Below are 24130 nucleotides of genomic sequence, written 5' to 3'. Positions count from 1 at the left end.
TTAAATCTCATGAACAGAGAGGAACCTTAACTTTGTTTTGGAGTGGTCAGTTAGGCAGAAAATATGTGTTTAGTGACAGTGATGAAAATGTTGATGTGTAAACATACCAATGATTTTAAAAATGAGCATCATGTAGTTGTTGACGAGTGTCCTCTTTTGGCGAGAGAGAGAGAGAGTAGGAGAGAGAGAGAAAGAGAGAGAGAGTAAGAGGTGAGGTGAGGAGAAAACACGGTCCTAAATGTATTATCAATAGTTCTTATAGTATTATTTATCTTTGTCAGTCGAACGACTATATTTTACTCTTAAATTTTGCCAAATTTCCTACGGTGTTTCTTTTTGGGCGAGGGCCTTCTTTCTACTTTTATTGATCTTCTAATTTCTATAAGTACTATAATATCTATTATACATATTATCAGTGACTCTGGTCAGACAGACAATACTGTACTGTTGGTCACTGAATAAAACTATACCTAGATTAAATACTCTTAAAAATCTTCGGAAGTTTTTATTTAGGAATGAAAAATTGGGAGATAAATTCGGAGTCAGTCAATGTTGATATGATACTAATGAATGTTTTGTGAGTGCTTCACTACTTGCACTTCCTTATGACCATATATAGTTGTTGTACAGTATTTGCTCTTGAAAGAATACTGGTGTACTACGTGACATTTGCATGTGTACGATGATCATTTTCAAACAAAAACAACAACTAGAAACAAACACTAACAACTGTGTGATGCAAGATGGATTGTCAAAATCAATGGTCCATAGTGATTTATCGACCTTCTTGAAAACCGTCAGAATCAAGAATGAGTGAGTGAGGGAGTAATACTTTATATCAACATTAAAATCAATAAATTTAGAACATAAAAATCTGTCATCGTAGGACAGTAAAACTACCAGAGTATCACAGCTCTTAATTTAAAACTAGTAAGCTATCATAAAAAAGATATCACTATAGGAATCAATAATGACACCTCATGCACGTGCATGGGGCTACTGCGTTGTGCACATGCATCCCATTGTGGTTATGGGTGGTGATAAAGAGAATAGTGGTGCGTTCATAAGTTGTCTGAACCCGTGATGATCCGGGTTGGAATTTATCTTCATTAACCCATTCTTGTCGTAAGAGGCGACTAACGGGATAGGCTGGTCAGGCTCCCTGATTTGGTTGACACATGTCAATTGCGTAGATCGATGCTCATGCTATTGCGGCTGTTGTATGATCTGGACCAGACAATCCTCATGCTGTTGATCACTGGATTGTCTGGTCCAGATCATTTACAGACAGCCGCAATATAGCGGGGAAATTGCTGAGTGCGGCGTAAAACTAAACTCACTCACTCATAAGATGTCTGTCTGTGTAAGGTTTGTTCACGCTTATACTTCCTATCCAAATTGACAGTTCAGGTTCCCCAACGGTTTTTGAAGAGTATATGTCATCATTGAAATAAAATAATAATTTCTTAAATGTAGTAACAATCTTATACGAAGGTTTGATTTGCAGATATGTGTCCCACAATTGTTGAAAGGCATACGCTAGCTGATGAAGATAGAAGTAAAGATGGGTAGGTCAAAAGAGCTATTAGATTTCGTTATGCGTGTCGTAGTCCTGAAGAACATGATAACATTGCGTATTGTCGGGTTGTTTTTATTTGAGTTTCAATTTTTGGTACACTTGCCTAAAATATCCCAAAGCAGTTCTTTCGGTAAGATAGACCTTGTATTTGCCGCTGAACAAAAAGGCAATAACAGCACAATGTGCTGCTTCTTTCAAGTAAAGTAGACAAATAATATGTTTGCAAGAGGAGATCCATTCATAGATATACTACTCACACTTTGCTGAGGAACACAAAAACTTTACTTACACGTAGATTTATAATTTTAAATTGTATCCATTTAAAACTGGATAAATAATGATATGGTAACACATCTTTAGGAAATCAGCCACTTTAAGGAAACCGTATGCACTTGATACATGTGTAACCATAAAAATGGTTTTCATGGCACCAATCAACCATTTTGCAAATCACGGCACGGTTCACTGACAAGTACACAACACCTGCCAATAACAGGTATGGGATCCACAAGATGCAGTGACATACTGAAAACTTGGAACCATGCTTACAATCGGCTTAGATATCTAAACCAAATTTGACCCCACATCATAGTTTCCCGTTGAATCAATTATTTGATCGTTAGCAAAGTGTGAATAATATATAATTAACCTGATCAATCTACATTCATGTTGGCCGTATCGTGTTGACTTACAAGCTGAATCTATGCGTGACCTGGAAATCAGTACGTAAAAGAACTAATTGTTCAAACAAAATGTAAATATAATGACAACATGCAGCTGTGATCACACAATGCCATTTGGAAAGTGGTCAAACCCAACAAAAGTACAAGAATCTGTACTTTACTGAAAAACTGTAATCCCAAACATAACATATGTTGTGGCCAGTTGGTGGTAAAACATGTTATATCTGAGATAACACTTGAAACATACTATAAAAGAATGCCATGTAATTAACATTTGTATCCTCAAATTAACTAAATAATGAAAATCAAAACAAAGTAATTACAATGGCGGAGAAACGTTGTGAGTTAAAATCTAAAGCCACGTCAACAATATTTCAGCCATAAATTAGAGTCAATATAACCTAACGACAATGACAGTAAGATATACAATAACCAGGGTGTCGCTCATATATACATATATACATGTATCACACAGATTTCACTATTTTTAAATTTATTGCATTAAATGGATGAGTACCTTCTGGATATCTATGTTGAAAGTCATAATGTGTTGGGCTAGTCTATCAAGTGATTATCAATGCATGCATAATCCTTCTCAGGTAGGAATGTCCTTTCCCATGAATTCCTGAGTGAGTGAGTTAATATTTAACGTCACATAGGCAATATCTCAGCCATATCGTGACGAAAACAATTTATACAATAAAACATGAAAACATTTTGAAGTGTAAAACCTGTCAACGATGGACAGTAAGAATACTGGAGTATCACAGATATGAACATAAAACTAGCATGTAAAACTAAAACATTTTAATTAAAGACGAAAATACAATATAAAACACGGGCTATCTATCGCCAACAACTGAAGGTAGATCACCTCACCAGGAACCATGGGGACTTACATTACTTTTGCTACATGCATGGGACCTAGCTGGATATCCACCATCCCTTAGCCGCTGGCGATGGTAGGAAGATTTTGCCGAAAGTTCAACTAACAAAAGTACTACGACTAAAAAGTATGGTTGAGCGAAATTGACTTTGAAAGTTTTGGGGACTTACGTACCCTCTCAGGAGGACAATAATTTTACGATACTTTAACCCCCTTTGAGGATACAACCACTAACAATCGCAGTTGCTAATTCATACTAGCACGTTTAAAATACCATGCATCTATTTACAAAACATATTATTCATAAAAATTCTATTATTAAGTGATAATTAACCTTGTAAAAAAATCCTTAATTGTTTTGACATTAAAATATGTATCCCTTGTAATGGAAAAATCATTGCAGTCAAGCAGGATGAATTCCTCAAACCGCATCTTATCAGCTCAACATAGTTCTTGGAAATATGTTGTTGTCAAACACCTTTTAAGTTGCATTGTTTACACTGTTAACGGGGTTACAAAGCGAGTGTATGTTCAGGTTCAAGTGGAAGTGACCCACATTGAAGATCAGCTAATATATTACGGTGTCCTCAGGAACAAACACGTTTAACATATTTGATCGGCACAAATTTAACCTTGTTGAAACTAAAGTCCTTACTTCATTCCCATGGGCTTTCTTCAACGGCCATGAGCTGGTGCACCACTACCAACTTCTACAATCTAGGTTTAACCAAATATTTAACACATTCATAGCTAAGCCAGGCGTCAATCAGAACGATGGCAACAGGTTAAATAGCACAATAATTCGAATGGCCCATTCCATTCATAATGGATAGCAGTTAATAATAGATATGAAATATTTGTAAGCATACTATTTCATCTTTATGCTTATAAAACTCCAGTCCAGCCAATGCGACGTTGGTAGCCGAATTAATATACTTATTGACAAATCCGAAACGAAATCTACATGCTTTATTGCGCTCAGTTACTAATTATACTCAGTTACTACTGATGCTGGAAGCATACGTTAAAATATTCAAATACTGTGCTTTTGCAATCTCTTTTCCATTAACTCATATTTAAAAGAAGCAGGCCAAGATATGTATCGTAGGAGAAACTGAGATGAATCACAAAATTGTTCCTGAAATGGACAGTTTTCGTGAATTGAAAACGGGATGTCTAACTGTGACTGACAAAACAATAAAGACAAAACAATAATTCAAGAAAACATCGAAACATCTAACATAGTTGGACTTGATATTTCAGAGCAATCTTAAATTTCTTAGAGTCAAAACAGAACAGAACTATTTCTGTTAGTCCATTTGTCGCCATGTGAGGTTCTTACTCTTAAGGACCGTTCATAATTTATCGCTGTGGGAATGTGGGGGTGTGATGATGAGTTTTATGCAGAAGCAAGTACAATGTGATTGATCTCCTCTAACATCTATGTACAGAGTGTCATGTACAAAATTGATTATCCCCCATACCTCCTTTAACAAAATGCTCCCCACTTTAAATCACCATCAGCTCTTCTAGACATAAACTATCAACGGTTCCTCAAATCAGAAAATATTTTGCTGCAATAAGATATGGGATGGGCTAAGAAAAAATTCAGAATGCACTAGACATGCGTAATATTTGATACATATGATTCCAAAGCCAAATTAAGATGTATTCCTGCTTCAGGTGTGTCAGCGGTCGCCTACAAGTCCAGTTGAAAGGAACGTCATCTTGGGGTACTGTCTGTGGCAGGACCTGGACTTCGGCGGAAACGGAAGTTGTCTGTGGCATGATGGGATACCCGTATGTATTCAGGTTCCTTAAAACACACCTTGCTTGATACACAGGGCACAGTAGTCTTTTGACACTGATTCTTCGCGTTTTATACAATGGTTTTTTTTTTAAACTTGCAAACCACTATGCGGCACTGATCGAGGCGTACCGCCGAGTTTCTCTTTCCAGAGTTGCATCCCCTGAATGAGTGAATATAGCATCTGCAGATCTTCACATGTGTGTCCACATCTCCCGAAGATATGAAGTTATTGATAGACGTTCAAATGTGATTGATCTGGATATTGAAATACACCTACTAGAATCATCCAGCTGAAAATGACATCGATTCGCATGTTTCCTCAAACTATTTCATACGAAAGCAATATAGGTGGCATCTGATGTGTGGATATATTTGCTGAGGTATCAGTGCGTATCTACTGACTGCGAAACCTCGGTCATAACAATTGAACTTCTCTACTTATTTCTTGATTTGGTTTGAATTCTTATGTCAGTGTGATGCACGGTAATAATAGCTTTACTATCTATGATAACTGAATATGAGAATCAGTGCTTTCTGTAAAACCATGTCGGCATAACTAGAGGAGGTCACCACTGCGTTACATAAACCGATCATCGTATGGCTTTAGTATTAGCACGCGTTCCGGTCCCAAAGCGATGTTGGTCATGGATACAATACTATGAAGAACATGTACGGTCCTCTTTCAAATACTACAATCATGTATTTTCAATTGTATGTGACAATAAAATACAATTCCCCCTTTTATGTCCATATTTTACAGATATGGCGAATATTCGATGAGAGGTGGAGGTGTCCAACCCATTCATCTCGGGGACGTCACTTGTTTAACAGGGGCGACAACCCTGAATGAATGTCGACTGTCATCCATTGCAAACTGTTCTCATGACAATGACGTCTGGCTGACATGTTGTAAGAGTAGGGTCACATCTCCAGGTACAATGTTCATATCGATTATCAACAAAATACACACAAAATTCTGTTTGAGCTAAGTTTTCTTAAAGAAATTATGTTCAGGCGAAGTAAGAGTCGAATTAGCAATTGTTGATTACGTTTTCTCCACGTTAAAAGAGACATATTTTACCAATGACACAAATTGCATCTGCTGCACTGGAAATTAAACGTTTTACCACATGATTTCAGTTATGAACGCATCCTAAATGCAAACTTCAAAGTAAGTAACTGAATTTGATTTCTGCGAAGTGTGTTGCAGTTACTAATGTTGATACTGACACAGCGCCTGGTATTAGTTGTAGTTGAGACGGTGCCGACGACCACAACACCTGTCCCCCCATCAACATCAGGTAAACATTGTATTATTATGACGGTGGAATAAAACACGTTTATCAATGATATGATTAAAAGCGTGAAATTGATAATCTTGTTTTTTTATGAATATCAAGTATATAAGGCACTGATACGTTAGATCATTTAACCAGACATTGCTAGATTACGACAGTGAAGATTTCCGAGGATAAATAGGAATAGAGGAGCATTCATGTTATAGGACGGTTCATAAAGATGTGAAGAATGTGTGAAAATCTTGAAAATGTTGTCATGTGCTCTTTCCATACTAATTCTTAATATAAGTTAGAGAACAAAACCTTTTTTTTCTCTTTAATGACATACAATTTATATATGCTCAATGCCACGTTTATTTTCTTCATCAAAGCAGCAGTAAGTCCAACTCACTCACTCACTCCTTTTTTTTCAACAGCAGGACCGATTGACAAGTGCAAGGACACAGTGATCTCTGTAGCCGCTGTAGGCGGTGCCCTCCTTCTCACAACCACCGGCCTGGCAAGTTAGTAATGGCATACACAGCTGATTATTTACGGCCCTTAGCAAAATTATCAGGGATTTATTTGCTTTCGCGCTGTCAGCTTAGTGGTAGTCAAGGATAAGTGGAACCAACTCACAAAACGCGTTTCAGTGGGAGGAGCACATTACTTGGTCAAACCTATTCGGTTTGTTACAGAAGGAGAATGTGTACACTTGTTGTGCTGTTATCCATCGTACTTGTTGCGGATCGCCATCTTGGCCTTTCGTCACAATAATGAACCTCATGCATGCCATACAGGGTTAATTGTCTGCTCACACCCCAACTTATCCTGATTTACCAGTAGATCATGGGATTTTAAGTATTCATAAGTGTGAGGAGTACTGACGACAGTCATCTTCCTTATCTAGGCACTAATACCCCTGATTTTGGATGAAAATGTATTTTTCTCCATCTATCGAATCCTATTTTGTTACACGTAAACATCAAAGACCGATTTTGTTCGTATGGAGTTTAAATCTGATGCAATAACAAGACTGATAAAAGTGGGGTTGTTTTTTATGACGTGTAAACTCGGAATTCGTAAACCGGTGAATGAACAGTTGTTAGATATTACATAATGTAAAATGTCATTTGAAGTCAAATGTAATCTTATGTTTCAGGCATCTTGCTACGTGAAAAATGCAGCGCATGCAGTTCGTGTGGTTCCTGTGAAGGTATTGCCATATTTCTATATCGGTGTAGCAAAGATACAATGGGTCACACTCCTTAACATACGTTATTCCAACGCTGAAATTCCAATTCTGATGCAAACAGACTAAATGCAAACAGAGCTAGTGGAGAAGGGGCGGTAGGTTTGATCCCAGTCTCAGACATACCAAAATGTGGTACTTGTTGTTCTTCCAGGCACGAGGCATGAATGGGTTAAACTGAAACATCAGGGTTGAATTGCGGCATGGTGTCCAGATGGTCTCGCACGTTAAAACCGGTGTTAGTGCGGACTCGAACAGGCAATTAAACGTGTGTGAATGTACAACGTTAATTCAAAACCTCATTCAAAACCCCATTTCACTATTTTGCATTGTATAAGATACAAACTCAAGGTAATAATAAATTTCGTATCACAAATGCTGGATGTATTTTCATAGGTAGATGATGTTGAAATTGATGGTCCTTGTAAGATATTAAACAAGCACAAACTTGAAGCATTATGTGCTCTAGATACCACTTAAACATGCACTTATTTCTTACATCTCGTGCACATGCCAGCATTTACGCATGTGATTATCATTAAGCATTTAAATGAATTTATTCACTACTTGCAAATGGGCCACGATAACACCTTCGTACATTCAGATCAAATGATACATGCATCTATTTTGAATTAATTTGTTTCGTAGGTTTGTCAGAGAACTGATACAGTTGACAAAAGCAGCTAAACTTTGGTTTATGGTCAACTATTAGCGGATTGCACTCAGTGGTTTCAAAAGGGGATAACTGCTTGGCAGTGATATGTTTTTCAATAAAGTATGTCACCTGCTTGCGTACCATGTAAGCGGCTTTTCTCAGAGAGCAGATGGTCTACAAACAGTATGAATTACCTTGGCATTTGTTTGCTAGTACGTATGGCAAGTCGGTTTCACATTTATTAAGACATTTGATATTTTCAAATGTTTTAAAGATATCTGTATTTTTATAAAGACAACAATAATGTTTTAAATATATCTGTAAATAATTGAAGTTATCAGATAAATTTCTGATAACCAAAAATAATTACTGAGGTCTTAAATCCTTATTGGGATATCAATAGTGTACATAAGTGTAATAGAAATAAATTTAAGATATCTTCAATTCACACTATCTTGAAATAATTTATACATATCCACAAATGCATTACAGATATCTTTAACGCATTTAGAAATATCTTTAATTCAATTAGCGATATTTTTAATTCAGTTAGATATGTCTTCAATTCTGAACGTTACTGATATCAAAAATCATATTAAAAATACCAGTAATGATTTTCAAGATAACTTTGAATCAATTATTAATATCAATAATATACTACCCATTAAAAGTTTACACATTAGTGTAAATATAGACATTTACTTCAGTCAACTGTTCTTAACTAGACTTTGCAAAATATTCCATACTGTGTAAAGGTACTGTTTACACATGATCTGAAGTATTGTAAAACAAATTCGTAATGTTGAAAAGACTTGTCATGTGTTCAATAAATGATAAAAATCAGTGAAAACTTTACACCAAAACGCAGCTGTTTACACGGACTATATTTGCATATGGTTTTCAGCCATTTGATGCATGCTCCTCATGCAATTCATCTGCGCAAGGTTGCAGTTGGTTCCCCAAAGTTAGTGGAGAAATTCATCTTCGATGTAACCATATATATATTCACAACATATAGTGAGTGTTTTAAGTGAGTCTAAGCTTTTGATGGGGAGTATACAAGTAACAGGAGAGAACGGCAAAAATTTCTCCAGTTCAATTCAAGATATGAGCAATTCTTTTCAAGATATCATTAATATGCTTCATGGTTTCCTTAATTCATTTAGCAATATCATGCATTTTATTGCAGATATCTATAATTTTCTCTTTTCGAGATATCTTTAATTCATTTCAAGATATCTTCAATCCAAATATCTCAATTTTTATTCAAGATATCTTTAAAACAATCTTAGATATCCGAAATTTCTCAATATGTTATCTCTATTTGAGATATCTTTAATTCATTTCAAGATATTTCAGTTCACTATTCACCATTCATTCTCTTTTTGCATTCAAGATATCTTTAAAACAATAAAATATATCAGTATTACTTCATAAATTTGAAAACAACATAAGTAAGCGCTTTGTGTTTGATGTAATGAAAGTATCAGCAGAAGTTTTGTATATTCAGTTATGTTATTATTCCACGTGCTTTCGAAATTAATTGCTGCATTCACAACACGCTGTTTTGTATGAGTTCTGAAAATAGAATTTCACAAGGTTTTTTTAGGACTTTCGAATTCATTAATCCAACAGTAAAAACGGCTATTTACAGAAATATTGGTCATGTAAGTTGCCTTATCCATCTCTGCATATAGGTAAGAATGTAGAACTTTTCAAAAATGTATCTTTACTAATGAAGTTGAATCTGTAGTGATAGCATTATACGTAACTCTAGAATTACTTATTTCTCTATTCATTTCAGTCAGTCTATAGCGAGAAAACTTTTTTTAATTGATTTTCTACCCGAATCAGCTAAGAACTACACTCATGGGAATAAAAATTGACGTACAAAAGAAATTACTCAGCTGGTACTTTGTTACTTTCTCACAAACATCCAAAATAGTTCTATATCAGTGGCGCTTCGGTAACACAACTATAATGTTTGTGAATTGTACGTCATGACCAAAGCAATTTTCAACATATACTAGCCACATAAAGAAACTGTGCATTGTCAAAATATTATCCCAGTTGATAAGTACGATAACAATGTCAAAGGTACATATAAATTTTAATGGAGGGATCATGAGACCATAACAAGTCGGGAGAATTTCAATTGAAAAGTCAATCACAATGACGTCACGAGTCCACGAGCGGGACAGGGGTCAAACGACCATGTCACAAGCTCAATAACGGGTACGTCCACCATCGGCATTGAGAACAGCAGTGCATCGACGACGCATAGAGCCTATCAAACGTGCAAGGAAGGCTTGTGGGATGTCACGCCAGATTCTCTCAAGTTCTGTTGCAAGGTCAAGGACGTTATCTGGCGGATGAGGAAGACGGAGTAGACGTCGATCCATCTCGTCCCAAACATGCTCTATCGGGGAGAGATCCGGTGAATTTGCAGGCCAAGGCAGTAAGTCAACGTTGTGGTGTTGCATGAAATCCATAGCAACCCTTGCCGTATGAGGGCGGGCATTGTCCTTTTGGAATGTTAACCCAGGGCCATGAGGTTGCAGAAAAGGAATCGAAGAATCTGATCCCTGTAGCCCACACCAGTTAAGTTACCCTGAACAATCACCAAAGTGGTTGTTTGGCGTGCTGTTATTCCACCCCAAATCATCACGGAACCACCACCAAAGCGATTCCTCTCCAAGACACAGGCCTGTGCATAACGTTCTCCAACGCGTCTATAAGCACATTGACGTCCATCACTATGGGAAATGTTAAACCTGGACTCATCTGTAAAAACAACATTTCTCCACCAAAACAAGGGTCTGCGGACATGATTTCGGCACCACATTCGGCGAGCTTGTCGATGACGTTGTGTCGGGATAGGCCGTATGGCGGGACGTCGTGGTCTGATCCCGTGATGACGTAAACGTTGTCGAACTGTGTTGGGGTGGATACGGCGAAGTCCTTGGATGGTTCGGGCAGTCATCACTGCAGTCTGAAACATGTGGCGAAGATGGGTCACCCTTATCCATCTTTCCTGTCTTGGCGTTGTTACACGTGGACGTCCAGAACGTGGCCGATCGATGACGTCATTTGTGTTCTGGTAGCGTCTCACCAGTGCAGAAATGGTGTTCCGGTGGCAGTGGAAATGTGCAGCCACTTCTCGTTGAGACATTCCCCCACGGACCATCCCAATGGCCTCATGACGTTGTGCAGACGTGAGCCTTGGCATGCTATGCGTTTCAATAGCCGTTTAATTTTTTGAACGATCGCAAGGGCAGGGGTTGAGCTTTCCAAAGTGACAGTATTGTGTGGCATTCATTTGCTGTTTCTTTTTCCCGGAATGTACGTCTCAAGGACGAACCCACTGACGTCACGGAACGTGGCACGTGCATACACTGTTGGATACATGTCTCTAATCTCTGAGTTTACATCCTTATGTGTCTACACAGGTTTGATAAATTTAGATTTAAATTTTTTGTATGCACAGTTTCTTTATGTGCCTAGTATATATACGTCGTTAATCACCAAATACACTAGTTGTATCGTTCTTTTTACGTGAGTATAGTTACAAGGGCAAACTACATCTTGCAAAAATATATCATTCTAGCACGACAATGTGTGATACTCGATTCTGATTGGCTGAGAGCTCATCAAAACCGTACTTAAATGACAGTTTAAGGACCGCTAATTAAAGTGACCGATTCACCGCGTATGAATACAACGAACATGTGACCCTATTGTTTGTGTCCCTATCGGCAATTTCTATCTCGGCAGCTTTGGTGTTTTGGAAGTAAAAAGCGAATGGTTTGAAGTAGAATTTCTTGACCCTAATCCCAGTGAAGAAACTACGAAGCTGGAAAATCCGTCAGCAGCGCAAAAGCGGCAGTATATTCAAAGCTGGTCCAGATCTACGTGTGTTGACATCGACAACACACTTCGGCCCTAACCTGACCGCTTCCGTCCCGGCCGTAATGCCGAGTCCTTCCCCTTCCACTGTCCATGTATCCCACATAAAACGTGGCATGTCAGGTCTTTTCCAAATTGGGAATAGGAGGGTGGTTATCAACAACTATTTTCGTGAATAAAGTTAGTGGCGACTAACTTTAGCGAGTTCACGGCTTGCATTTGGGCGAGTCGATTGTCATACAGTAGGGGAGACCAATAATGCGCTTGAGAAAATTCAAATAATTGTACTTGCTCACAGTATAAACTGTATTTTTTTAAAGTTATGTATGCTACTTGTTACAAATACAAGCATACTGTTTCCTGAAATATAGCATTTATGTTGTTGAAAATGTCTTATTTTGTTCATTGCACAACCTGTCCCTCAACGGGACGATTCCAAGCGATTTCATGGAAAAAGGCCCCTTTGCCCCTTGTGTTCTTGCGCGCCAAACAGTTCGGTTTTAAAACGCTTATCAGTCGTGCTAGAATGAAGATAAAGCTACTCTGTTTTCAATTTTGCGGTCTTTTATCGTTGATTTAAGACCGCTAAATGTTTAATTTAGCGGTCTTAAATCAACGATAAAGGACCGCAAAATTGAAAATTTTCACAGAGTAGCTTTATCTTCTAATTACAATACTGCGTCAAATGTGGCATGGCCGAATTTTGAACCACAAAAAATATCACTTCTATCCATTGGTTATATTCTGCCAGAAACCTACCCACTGTAGTAAAAAGTATATAATGAACGAATTTACAACTTTCGATGTTGGCACAGTAAATACTCCATGAAGTATCTGTCATTGTCTTTATACTTTCCAGGCTGTAATCTTGGGAGTGTAGTGTGCAACAACGAAGGTACGTACAATTAAAGGTACTTGTAACGTAAATCAGAAAACATACACTTTATATTAAACAATATTGCTTGATGGGCAATATGTTTCATTATGTACCAAGCATGTAGAAGAAAATACCATTTCATAGAGAAAAGTAGCTTTGACTTTGTTTAGTGCACCGGACTTATTGTGATGTTTGGTACTGCTGGGACGTCCTTTACCATATATTACTCAATGGCAAGTTACTAAGAACATCATCATAGTAATGATAACGTGGTTGTTTTAGCACGGAACGTTACTTTCTTTTGAAGTAAGTTGATCATAGTATGTAGGACATTATTACTCACGGTTATTTATTATAAATGTTCATCTTCACATAAGGTTGCGTATCAAAGTAGTCAGACTATCTCTATTTTTACTCGATATGGTGAAATACCAAACATCCACTTATTGTGACCCAATGTCAGATGCTTTCTTTTTCAGGGAAAAACTCACTGTGCTTTTGTCGTAGTAATAAGATCAGTGATGGTGGTTCCCACAGCGGTAGCAACAGTAGGTATGTGCAGCATGCATTGCTTAACACATGTACAGCTACAACACGTATCATTGTGTTTCTTAGCTTGATGTATTACAGAAGCCCACAGTCCGCACTTTAAGAAACTATGGTATAAAACGTCCACTATTTCACACGGTACTTATATTTCCCTCGCCCTTTGTTGCGGAATTAATGACCACCACAAAACCACACTTTTTGTCTACGTTTCACAAATGATCTAAAATTACTTTTGCAAGTTTTAGATGTATAAAGTAACATTCAGTGTGCGCACTATCTAAATCTGCTGCTAACAATGTTAAGTTCGCAGATTGCTTGTTCATTCATTAACACTCACAAAATCACTCACGAAATCAGGTCCATCATAAGGGAAAAATATTTCAATGTAAAAACAATGAAGGATCTTTTTACAAATGTTAATTTTCATTTAATTATTGTTTTTTTAAAAGAGATTGATTTATTGCATGAATTCTGAGTAATGTGTTTTGTAAATAGCTACATTTTAAAGATTGGTAGTTTAGATTAGTAATTTAGATTGTTAGTGGCTGTACCCTCAAAGGGGGTTAAAGTATTGTAAAATTATTAAATATTTCCTACAATCGCCAGCGGCTGAAGGGATGGTGTAAATCAAACTAGGGTCCATGCAGGTAGCAAAGGTACTGTAAGTCCCCATGGTCCCTGGTATGGTGATCTACCTTCAGTTGTTGGCGATCTATAGCCTGTTATTATATTGTGTTGTCCTCTATAGTTAAAATGTTTAAGATTTAATTACTAGTTTTACATTTATATCTGTGATATTCTAGTTGTTTTACTGTCCTTTGTCGACAGCTATTTAGGTTGATTACCTTGTTTTCATCGCTATATGGCTGTAATATTGCCGATGCGATGTAAAATTTTAACTCACTCACGAAATCAGGTACGTGGTTCAGAAATAATTCCATACAAGTCATTCTGTTATCAGCCAATCAGGAAACAGTCAATGGGCGTGGCCCGTTTTCGGTATAAACGCGAAAACATTTACCCGGTTAATTAATATATGCAATTTGTTTATATTGTAGTGAAGAGGACGAAGAGGTGATCGTAGTGATTACAAAGATAGGAGGTTGGTAATCACATTACTCTGTCTTCCAAGCTACGGTTTTTTTTGGCAGTCACTGAACACATGTTACAGTAAATAACATCAAACGTATTTTAGTGGTGCTGAATACAATAATATGTTGTCTTATGATGGGTTTTAGCGATCGAATATCTGATATCAATTATCATGATTATATACCTATCATAATTATATAGTGATCTTAAAATATATATAAACAATACTGTTACTCAGGACCCCCGTAAAGCGGACAGCGCGCTTTCGGGACTATTTACTGTTGGAAACATTAAATAAAACGTCTACATTTTTCAGGCATTTCGTAGAATGACATGGTTCAGTTGTGTCATGGTCATATGTCTTTTGGAATTAGACAAAGGTGACGGGAGGTCTTTAATCTGTCTGAAGATACTTAATGATATCATTACCAACTTCGGCTAAATAGAGACATAGAGGCTTAATACCCGTCGACTATTCCTGAGACGTATTTTCTAAGCCACAATCATGTCATTAATATCACTACTGGCTCTGTGGATTCCTTTGGCTAGTAAGTACTAACGTCGGGTCAGGCAAGACGTCTGGCATTGCTGTGATGAAACATGCAGTGAATTCGGAACCACTGTCGGACCGCATGATCACCGGTGTCCCCAAATGACGGCATGCTTTTTTACACCTGAAGTTCACACTCCTGATATTGATAATTGAAGAATGGTTGATTATTCTCTAGCTTCTGAAATTTGTGGAAAACACGTTAATTTCAACCTAAGCTGCGCGTACGTCATGCCACCACCTACAGAAAATCAGTGTCTCGTGGGTATGCTGGAGACTGGAATGGCCCAAAATGAAGTGGCCAGAGATTTTGGTGTGCATCGAAATACGATCGCATCTCTATGGAGATATTTTCAACACAAGAGATTTGCCTCGGACCGAGCGTCCACGCGTGACGTCACGTCGGCATGACAACCACATTTGGCTGACCTATCTAAGGAACCAATTCCAGACTCCGAGTTTGACTGCTCGAATTATTCCTGGCTTACGTCCAATCAGTTCCAGGACTGTACGGAACCAACTGAGGAAGCACAACATCCGGCTCCGACGGCATGCAATACGTTAGATTTTGCTCCAACGTCACCCAGAGTCACGTCTTGTCTGGTGCAGACCGTATCCACAGGAGACTAATTGGGGGTAGTGTTTCGTTCACTGACGAGTCGAGATTTCATCTGGACAGGTCAGGTGGAAGGGCAATGGTGTGCAGACGGCGGTATGCTGACGCGTGCGTTGTTAAACGTGGACAGTTTGTAGACAGCTGCGTTATGTTATGGTATGGACAAACATCACATCTCTTGGTCAGACGCAACTTGTCATTTTCAATGGAAGTCTGACAGGTCTGCAATACAGAGATGAGATCATTGAGTTGCATGTACAGACGTTCAATCAAGGACAGAGACATTGCTTCAGCAAGATAATGCCTGTCCATATGTCACTCGTGACAGATTTTCCGAGACAGAAGAATATTCCGATACTCTCTTTGGGTTGTTAGCTGAATTGAGACAAGCATCTGTTCAGACAACAACATTCCACAACATTTCTTCACTCGCTTGGTATTGTCTATTCGTCGTCGTTGTCAGTCCTGCATCAACACCAGTGGTAGACACACACGATACTGAATTTGTGAACGGACTTTTGACATCATATCTCTTCAAGGGCGTGTCACAATGCCTAATGTCAAATCATACAGATTTCGATACTTTCCTGTAATCAGTTAAACGGTGATTAACAAAAAAAACACCACAAATCATGTTATTATCTCTTTGCATTTAAATGACATAACATCAAATAATGCACAGTTACTTTATCCCAGTGGCTTACTTCTGTTTCTCTCTGTAGACTCAGGGTATGCAGGATGCAGAAAGTGGTGAGATGGTCTTGGTACACAATCATTAACCTTTGACTGTCCTTCCACATGGACTGCACGACGACGAAAACAACTTGTCCCCGACCAGAAAACTCACTGGTCAAAGTAGGTTACACTTACTACACATATGGATTGCATCCAGCTCTTCACAATCATAAAACTACTGACAGAACCAAAGCAAGAGCACATTTGTAGATCCGAAGAATCCTTAAAGCAGGCGAAACAGTTTTGTGGATACTTCATCAACAAGGTCACACATCTGAGAGACACCCTTTCTAACCAGCTTACCGATGCAGTTGATCCCTTGTACAGAGACACAACATTCACTGGGCTGCCCCTGTCCCGCTTCTACCTAACCACTGTGCAGGTAGTAACAGACAAAATCCAGAAATCTCCTGTCAAGTCATGTCGGCTGGACCCGAAAACCACTTGGCTCCTTAGAAACTACTTACCTGTGTTCGTGGAAGAAGTGTACTTGATAATCAGCGCTTCAGTCGATGAAAGAACTGTGACCAGCTCTTTCAAAGCAGCAATTATTAATCTATCCTCAAGAAACCCTCCTTCGACTCCTTATTGAAAAACTTCAGGCCTGTACCAAACTTACCGTTTCTCTCTTACGTACTGGAGAAAGTCATCTTAGCGAGGTGGAATCAACACTTAAGGAGGCATGACCTTAACGATATGTTTCAGTCTACGTGCTGATCTCGACACTACAGCGAGACTGCTCTCCTGAGAGAGGAAAATGACGTCCTCCGATCTGTGGATGGACGGAACCTAGCTCACCTAGCTCTACTCGACCTGTCTTCTGCGTTCGACACTGTGGACCATTCCATTCTGATGTCACGGCTAGAACACACAACAGGGATAACGGGATATGGTTCAAGACATATCTCACACGCCACCAGAAGAGTGTGCTGGTGGAAGGTTTGACATCCCAATCGTGTGACTTGACAAACGGTGTGCCACATGGATTGGTACGTGGACCAGTACTCTTTTCTATCTATATCCTACCGATCGGTAGCTGGCATCATGTCCGACAATGGCCTTAACTACCACCTCTACATCCACGACAAACAACTCAACGTCTGTGCTAAACTATCTACGTACCTATCATGTCAAGCCAAATTGGACTCATGTGTACAAGACATGATTCAATAGATGTGCGCTATTTTTCTTTAACTAAATAACAACAAAACCGAGTTTATGACACCAGTTACAGAATATTCCACTACACCCACTTTCCATTGAGATAAACCGAACAGATCAAGTAAGGCATCTTGTTGTTCCTATCAACAAGACCCTACCTGCAACTCACCGTGTCCTGTAATCAGCTTGTACTGCCACAATGTATCTTAGGAACATAGGAAACAAGAAGACAAAGTCATCAATATCCCCTGCAATGGCAAAATACTTTTCATGATTATGTCTACGAGTAACGATTAAGTCAAATATTTAGGTGTGTACATAGAAAAGTGGAAGGAGAGTATTGAAAGGGTTTAAAAGTTCTGCTCCAGAAAGGAGCACTATCACCAATTTCAGTCTAAGTCAAACTTGTTGCCATGGAAATGCCAAAAATATTTAATTCAGAATTCCAAAACTACCAAAAGGCACAAGGACACCACCAGATCTATCTATGTGCTTAGTTTGGTGACGACATATTGAACGGTTTTAGAGTTCTGCTCCGGAAAAGAGCACTACCACCAATTTCAGTCTAAGTCGAACTTGTTGCCATGGAAACGCCAAAAATATTTAATTCAGAATTCCAAAACTACCAAAAGGCACCAGTACAACACCAGATCTATCTATGTGCTAAGTTTGGTGAAGACATATTGAACGGTTTTAGAGTTCTGCTCCGGAAAAGAGCACTACCACCAATTTCAGTCTAAGTCGAACTTGTTGCCATGGAAACGCCAAAAATATTTTATTCAGAATTCCAAAACTACCAAAAGGCACCAGTACACCACCAGATCTATCTATGTGCCAAGTTTGGTGAAGACATATTGAACGGTTTTAGAGTTCTGCTCCGGAAAAGACAAATGTGCACGGACGGACGGACGCACGGACGGAGTCCATTTTAATATCCCCCGCAAAACGCGTTGCGGGGGATAAAAAAATATGGATCGAGTCCAGTGCGCCACCATACCTTCAGCGGGTGCAGAACATGGCTGCAAGAGTTATCACGAGGACAAAGAAAGTTCGACCACATCACGTCTGCATTAAAGCAGCTGCACTTGTTTCCGTACAAGAAGAGGATCCAATTCAAAGTTCTCGTTCTAACGTATTCCGCAGCCTTCTGCATTACCAAGATTGTCAGAAGGACTTTGCTCCGGTGGAGATCACAGGCACTCTCCTGGTCTGCGCCAAGAGATCAGGAGGTACCAAACCAGGGGCACCAAGAACTCGAGTCTGACGACAGTGTACTAGGGATGCAAGCATGACATTTCAAAGTCGAGGTCCGCATATTTAGCACGCTTTTCCTGAATCTTGCCAGTCACATTGCTCTCAAAAGGGACAGAAAATTCAATGATATAAATAAATTCATTAGCTTTATCAAAAAGGACATAATCAGGTGCGTTGGCTGGAATTCTTCTGAGACTGTATACGAGCTTATTCTAAAGACGTTTAAAAGCATCATATTCCATGATTGACATGTTCAGGGTCGTACCATGGATGGACCACAGAGTCAAAGCCACAGGCATGGCTAAGATGATAGTAGAAGCAACGAGCCATGCCATAATGTCTTTTCAGGATATGCTGTTTGTGCCAAGAAAAGACTTGCACTGACAAGGTGTTGGGCAGTCTTTGTAAATTCGGTCGGCATTGCATGTTAATATTTTCTTTTAGGTGATTGTGAGTGTGAAGTGACTGGCCCAAAGCTGAAAAAAGGAAGTCCTCAGTTTCACATTTAACACCAGCCGACTTCATCCAGGCGAAAGATTGCTGTTCTGTTCCACACACTGCAATGGCTTCTCAGAGAACTTCTCCCACAAATGACCGACTCTTGGTTCACTTGTTGAAGGCTTACTCCCGTCGCTGTACTGTCCAGCAGTACATTGACATCAACCAAAATCAACTTCAAATTTCATATTCTGTCCAACAACCTTGACACGCTTAAAATAGCTGTGGAATTCCTTGCTTTCATCGTGAGTCTTGACATGCAGAGGATCATCCGATAAATAAGTATGTGCAAAAGTACACAATAGAATTCTATCACGAAGAGCCTCCACATTACTCAAACCCCGACCTCCCAAATTGTTTGGCATATATAAACGATTTAGAGAGGAGCGAGGGTGGTGGGCACTGTTATCAGGCGGTCAAGACTCTGGATGTCATGTTTTGTCCAATCAACTACTCCAAACAATAAGAAAGGACTGGCACAGCAAAAGTATTGGTAGCTTTGACCTTGTTTCGAGCAAGTTAGCTCCGAGCTCAAGAATTTCTTTAAGCAAGTTTTGTACTCGCCCCGGATTTTTTTTAAATCTGGGCATTCTGGAGCTTGTCTCGAACTTGCATTCCAAGATAGATGTAGGCCTGATCTTCCACAAAATGCTCAATAACTCCTGCCCCCTTGTAACCTGACCGATCAATCATTAATTACCTTGCCACGTTTCAAATGGGGGAGTATTACATTTGTCAAGACCAAATCCCATGACAAAATCATTAGAAAAGGACTCAACAAGGAAAATCTGTTCTTTCAATGTGGTATCTCCTTTGGCAAGGAGCTCGATGTCATCCACGCAAAGGAGATGAGTAAGGTGTGCTGAGGAGGTTCAGAATGGTAGCCCTCCTGTTTATTGACCTGGAAGCTCAATGGATTTAAAGACAGACAAAAAGCTAAGGACTAAAGGAGTCCCCCTGGAATATTCCCCTTCTGACTGGAATGGATTCCGAAGTCTGCACCTGCCCTTGCGAGTACATCTCAAGTTGAAGACTTGAGTAAACTCATGAAGACTCGCTCAGGGAGGTAAATACAATGAAGGGACTTCAGAATCCATTCATGAGGGACAGGGTCGTATGATGGAGAGATTTTGCGGTGATATTTTTAGCCTCTTCCAAAATCATATTTTGTACAGGAAGTTGATCCTTGCACCCCCAACACCCCTTCCTTGCTCCCTTCTGCTCTATATAAAATATGTGATTAGAAGAGCAGTAAGATGACACGAGGTTTGTCAGACACCCTGTGGTGATTTTATATTGTGTATTCAAACATGTGATAGGGCGGAAGGTTTTGGGATCATCCAAGGAGTGTTGTGAGACCTTTATAGAACCATGGAGGAACATCACCTGTGCCCACGAGAGAATTGAAGCAGTAAAGTAATGTTTGGACACAGGGAACAGTTTCAAATACCGGTTTCGAATGCCATCAGGCCCTGGGCTGTATTAGATTTGAACATTTCTCACCCATGGTGCCTCAAGGTTACAGGGTACAGACAACAACTATTTCCAGAACCTTTCACTGGCATCCATGGGAGGCCGTTTATCATGCTCACCATCACCTTTCGTTTTGAGTTCCCTCTAAAAATGCTTTTCAATATTAACTTTATTTTATTTCATAAATGTGCTGTTCTTTTCCCATTTTTACTTCTTTCAGTCCAAACCTTTAATTGTTTCTTAAGGGAATCGGCAATTTGGACAAGTACCTTTTTTTCGTTGTCATCTATTGTAATTTTGATTTCCTCCAAATTCGACCCGTGAAGATCCGGGGTAGAATAGGTCTTCAGCAACCCATGTGCTTGCCATAAAAAGGCGACTATCTTGTCGTAAGAGGCGACTAACGGGATCGGGTGGTCAGTTTCGCTGACTTGGTTGACACATGTCATCGGTTCCCAATTGCGCAGATCGATGCTCATGCTGTTGATCACTGGATTGTCTGGTCCAGACTCGATTATTTACAGACCGCCGCCATATAGCTGGAATATTGCTGAGTGCGGCGTAAAACTAAACTCACTCACTCACTCCTCCAAATTGACTTTGGCCTCTAGGACATGGGGTTCCCTGGCGATCTTATTTTAAGGCACAGCTCAATCCAGGAAATAATTCTTCTAATTTCAGAACGTGTTACGAGAAACCGGTTTTTCTTTGGTGTTTGGTATTATCACTAGATGTTTGGTTTTCTTTGGAAACTGTGTGAAGTGCCTCTTAAGTTCGAGCGGCAGCACAAACACAGCAATTAACGTCATGAAACGGACAGTCCACAAAAAGTTTTAGAGAAATAGTTTCTTTGAGTAAATTGATTTCATTCTTGGGAAAAGTTGTGTAATTGGCCTCTGTTTCTCTAAAGGTAAATCACAAATTTCCTCATAAATGGAACTGAACAAAGTGTAAACGGGATTTTTGGAAAGATCTGCTACTGAGGAAGAAGAAGAGTGAGGATCACAAATTTTTGGGCCAACTGGCTCTATGCCGGAAGAGTTTCCATCAGCTACAAGAGGAAAGAGGTTGACGCGAACGTCCATCATTACAGATCTGTCGTGAACAGCCATGTCCACCGTCTACTCTTTTAATCATTTCAAGCGTCAAAAATCTTCTTGGTGACGTTGTAGAAATCAGGTTAATTTGGCTTCCGGAGCCTTCCTTAACTTCTCAACATCACCACACTTCATACTTTGTACTACTCTTTTCAACTGGTGACTTGTACTCCTTCTTCAACGGTGTTGCAGTGCTTTTCATTACGAATATTTTCGCAAACCTCACAAAATGATTGCCATATTCATTGAGTAATGTCAATGTAGGTTTCAAAAATGTTTTATATACTGGGAAATGTGGTCTTAAATAAGTAGAAGCCAAGGGGTATAATACGCTATTCGCTAGATGTCTTATTCAACATTTTTCTGACAATCCACGAAATATTTAGACTGTGACAAGAAAGGGTTGCCAGATCAGGTGTGAACTATAGGGACCTTTAATCGCAAAGATAATGCACATTCCTAGTGTACTCCAAGTTCTAACAAATTATTGAACTTGCATTTTTCGTTTTTGCAGGAGCACTTGCGTTTTCTGACAAGAACCATAGAAAACTAAAGGGTGTTGAGTGTAAGTAATACATCATATGTTCAAACGTTGGTTTTACTGTAGTCATCCATGTGTCACTGTATTTTGTGATTTATTGTGTGATGATCAACCCAAAATACGTCTCGCCTATATATAAATTGAGATGCAAGAGAAACTATACCACTCTGATGCTTTCATCAAATATTTAGTTTTCAATTAAAAGTTCATATTATTATTTAAAATATGAACTGTACTGGCGCTGAGTCAGCCCTAATCTTGGCTGCATTCCTCTTAATTGATTTACAACTTTAAAAATGTACAAATAATCGCATAATAAGCAATTTCTGATGAGTATCTTGTCTTCAGACATGTTGTGCAAATTTCAGACGGGTTGTGAAAACAAGTGAAATAAGGTATATTAACTAACATACAGTTATCTTGCCGCATGTCAATTTTATCAAAGTGATCGATGGTTCAATAGACATGATCAAATTTTACAGCTGTTCTCGCCAATTTCAATTACATAACATAATCTCTCACTACGTTGTTTTGCCGCTAAGTTCAAGGTCAAATGCAACCGAAAATAACAGACATAATTAAAACACAATTATCATTTATTCATGATATATAATATATACTGAAAGGCAAAAGAAACGTCGTAATATTAGAAATGACATTTGAGTATCAATGGAGTATTTGAACCTATTTTTTTAAATATACACCAGAAGTCAAGTTTGAGGAAACATGAATCGTGGTCGTATAGCCTGCATTGCCCAATAAAGAATTGTTTGAGCTTGAAGTTAGAAATGTTTTTGCTTTTTGGAGAGGGAAAAGTTCCCACAAACACAACATTGAAATCGAGATGCACGTGCATCATAAATGCATTCAGGCATAAATTGCCGGCTTGAATGGCAATCGTTCACTTGTTTTCTGAACACAGCAGCTATGACTAGGTTAACGAGAGATCAACCACAACAAGCTATTGGACGTCTGCACCCTGGTCAACATGCTCGAGTCATCGCTAATGACTTCAGTTGCAGCGTACGAACGATAGAATGTCTTAGAGTGCGATACAACGCCACCAGCAGCACTGATGACCGTCCACGTAGTGGTCAACCCCGTGTAACAACACGTCGCCAGGACCGTCATATCGTCCATCAACACGTGCAAGACCTATTCGCAAGGGCCAGAGAAACAGCTTGGGTGACCATAGGAAACCACCAGCGACCAGTCAGTGACCTACCATTCGGCGACGTCTCCAAGCCAGGAACCTGTTTTGTCGATGTCCTGCCAGGAGACCCATATTCACCCAACGTCACCGCCGGGAACGTATCCAAGTGGACACACCAGCGGCAAAACTGTCGTGGGGGACAATGGAGAGGGGTTATTTTCTCTGATGACAGTCGGTACTGCATTTCAGTGGCGTATTATTTTTAAAAAATAGGTTCAAATGTTCCATTGATACTTAAATGTCATTTCCAATATTACGACATTTCTTTTGCCTTTCAGTATACATTGCTGATTAAACAAATAAAAATTAAACAAATTGAAAAAACAAAATTATAACCGTACAATCGCAAATCAAAGTGCAAAATGTTGTACTTGGGTTTACTTCCCTAAAAAAAACACCATCCGGGATACCGAACCCAGTCAGAGC

At 39.1% G+C, this 24130-nt stretch overlaps 1 protein-coding gene across 1 annotated transcript in view; it reads left to right on the top strand.

Moving 5' to 3' along the window:
• Positions 1 to 24130, top strand: part of LOC124292288 (titin-like) — a 194577-nt gene that overhangs the window by 138059 nt on the left and 32388 nt on the right. The window contains exons 13-22 of the mRNA XM_046729354.1: positions 1508 to 1568; positions 4832 to 4948; positions 5719 to 5891; positions 6206 to 6259; positions 6673 to 6759; positions 7398 to 7451; positions 12908 to 12943; positions 13405 to 13477; positions 14533 to 14576; positions 22465 to 22515. Coding sequence (XP_046585310.1) covers positions 1508 to 1568; positions 4832 to 4948; positions 5719 to 5891; positions 6206 to 6259; positions 6673 to 6759; positions 7398 to 7451; positions 12908 to 12943; positions 13405 to 13477; positions 14533 to 14576; positions 22465 to 22515 — 750 coding nt within the window. The remainder of the gene's footprint in view (positions 1 to 1507; positions 1569 to 4831; positions 4949 to 5718; positions 5892 to 6205; positions 6260 to 6672; positions 6760 to 7397; positions 7452 to 12907; positions 12944 to 13404; positions 13478 to 14532; positions 14577 to 22464; positions 22516 to 24130) is intronic.

This window comes from Haliotis rubra, unplaced genomic scaffold (genome assembly GCF_003918875.1).
Source record: "Haliotis rubra isolate DU_JTF1 unplaced genomic scaffold, ASM391887v1 Scf511, whole genome shotgun sequence".
NCBI lineage: Eukaryota > Metazoa > Mollusca > Gastropoda > Lepetellida > Haliotidae > Haliotis > Haliotis rubra.
This window is presented reverse-complemented; position numbering and strand designations above follow the sequence as displayed.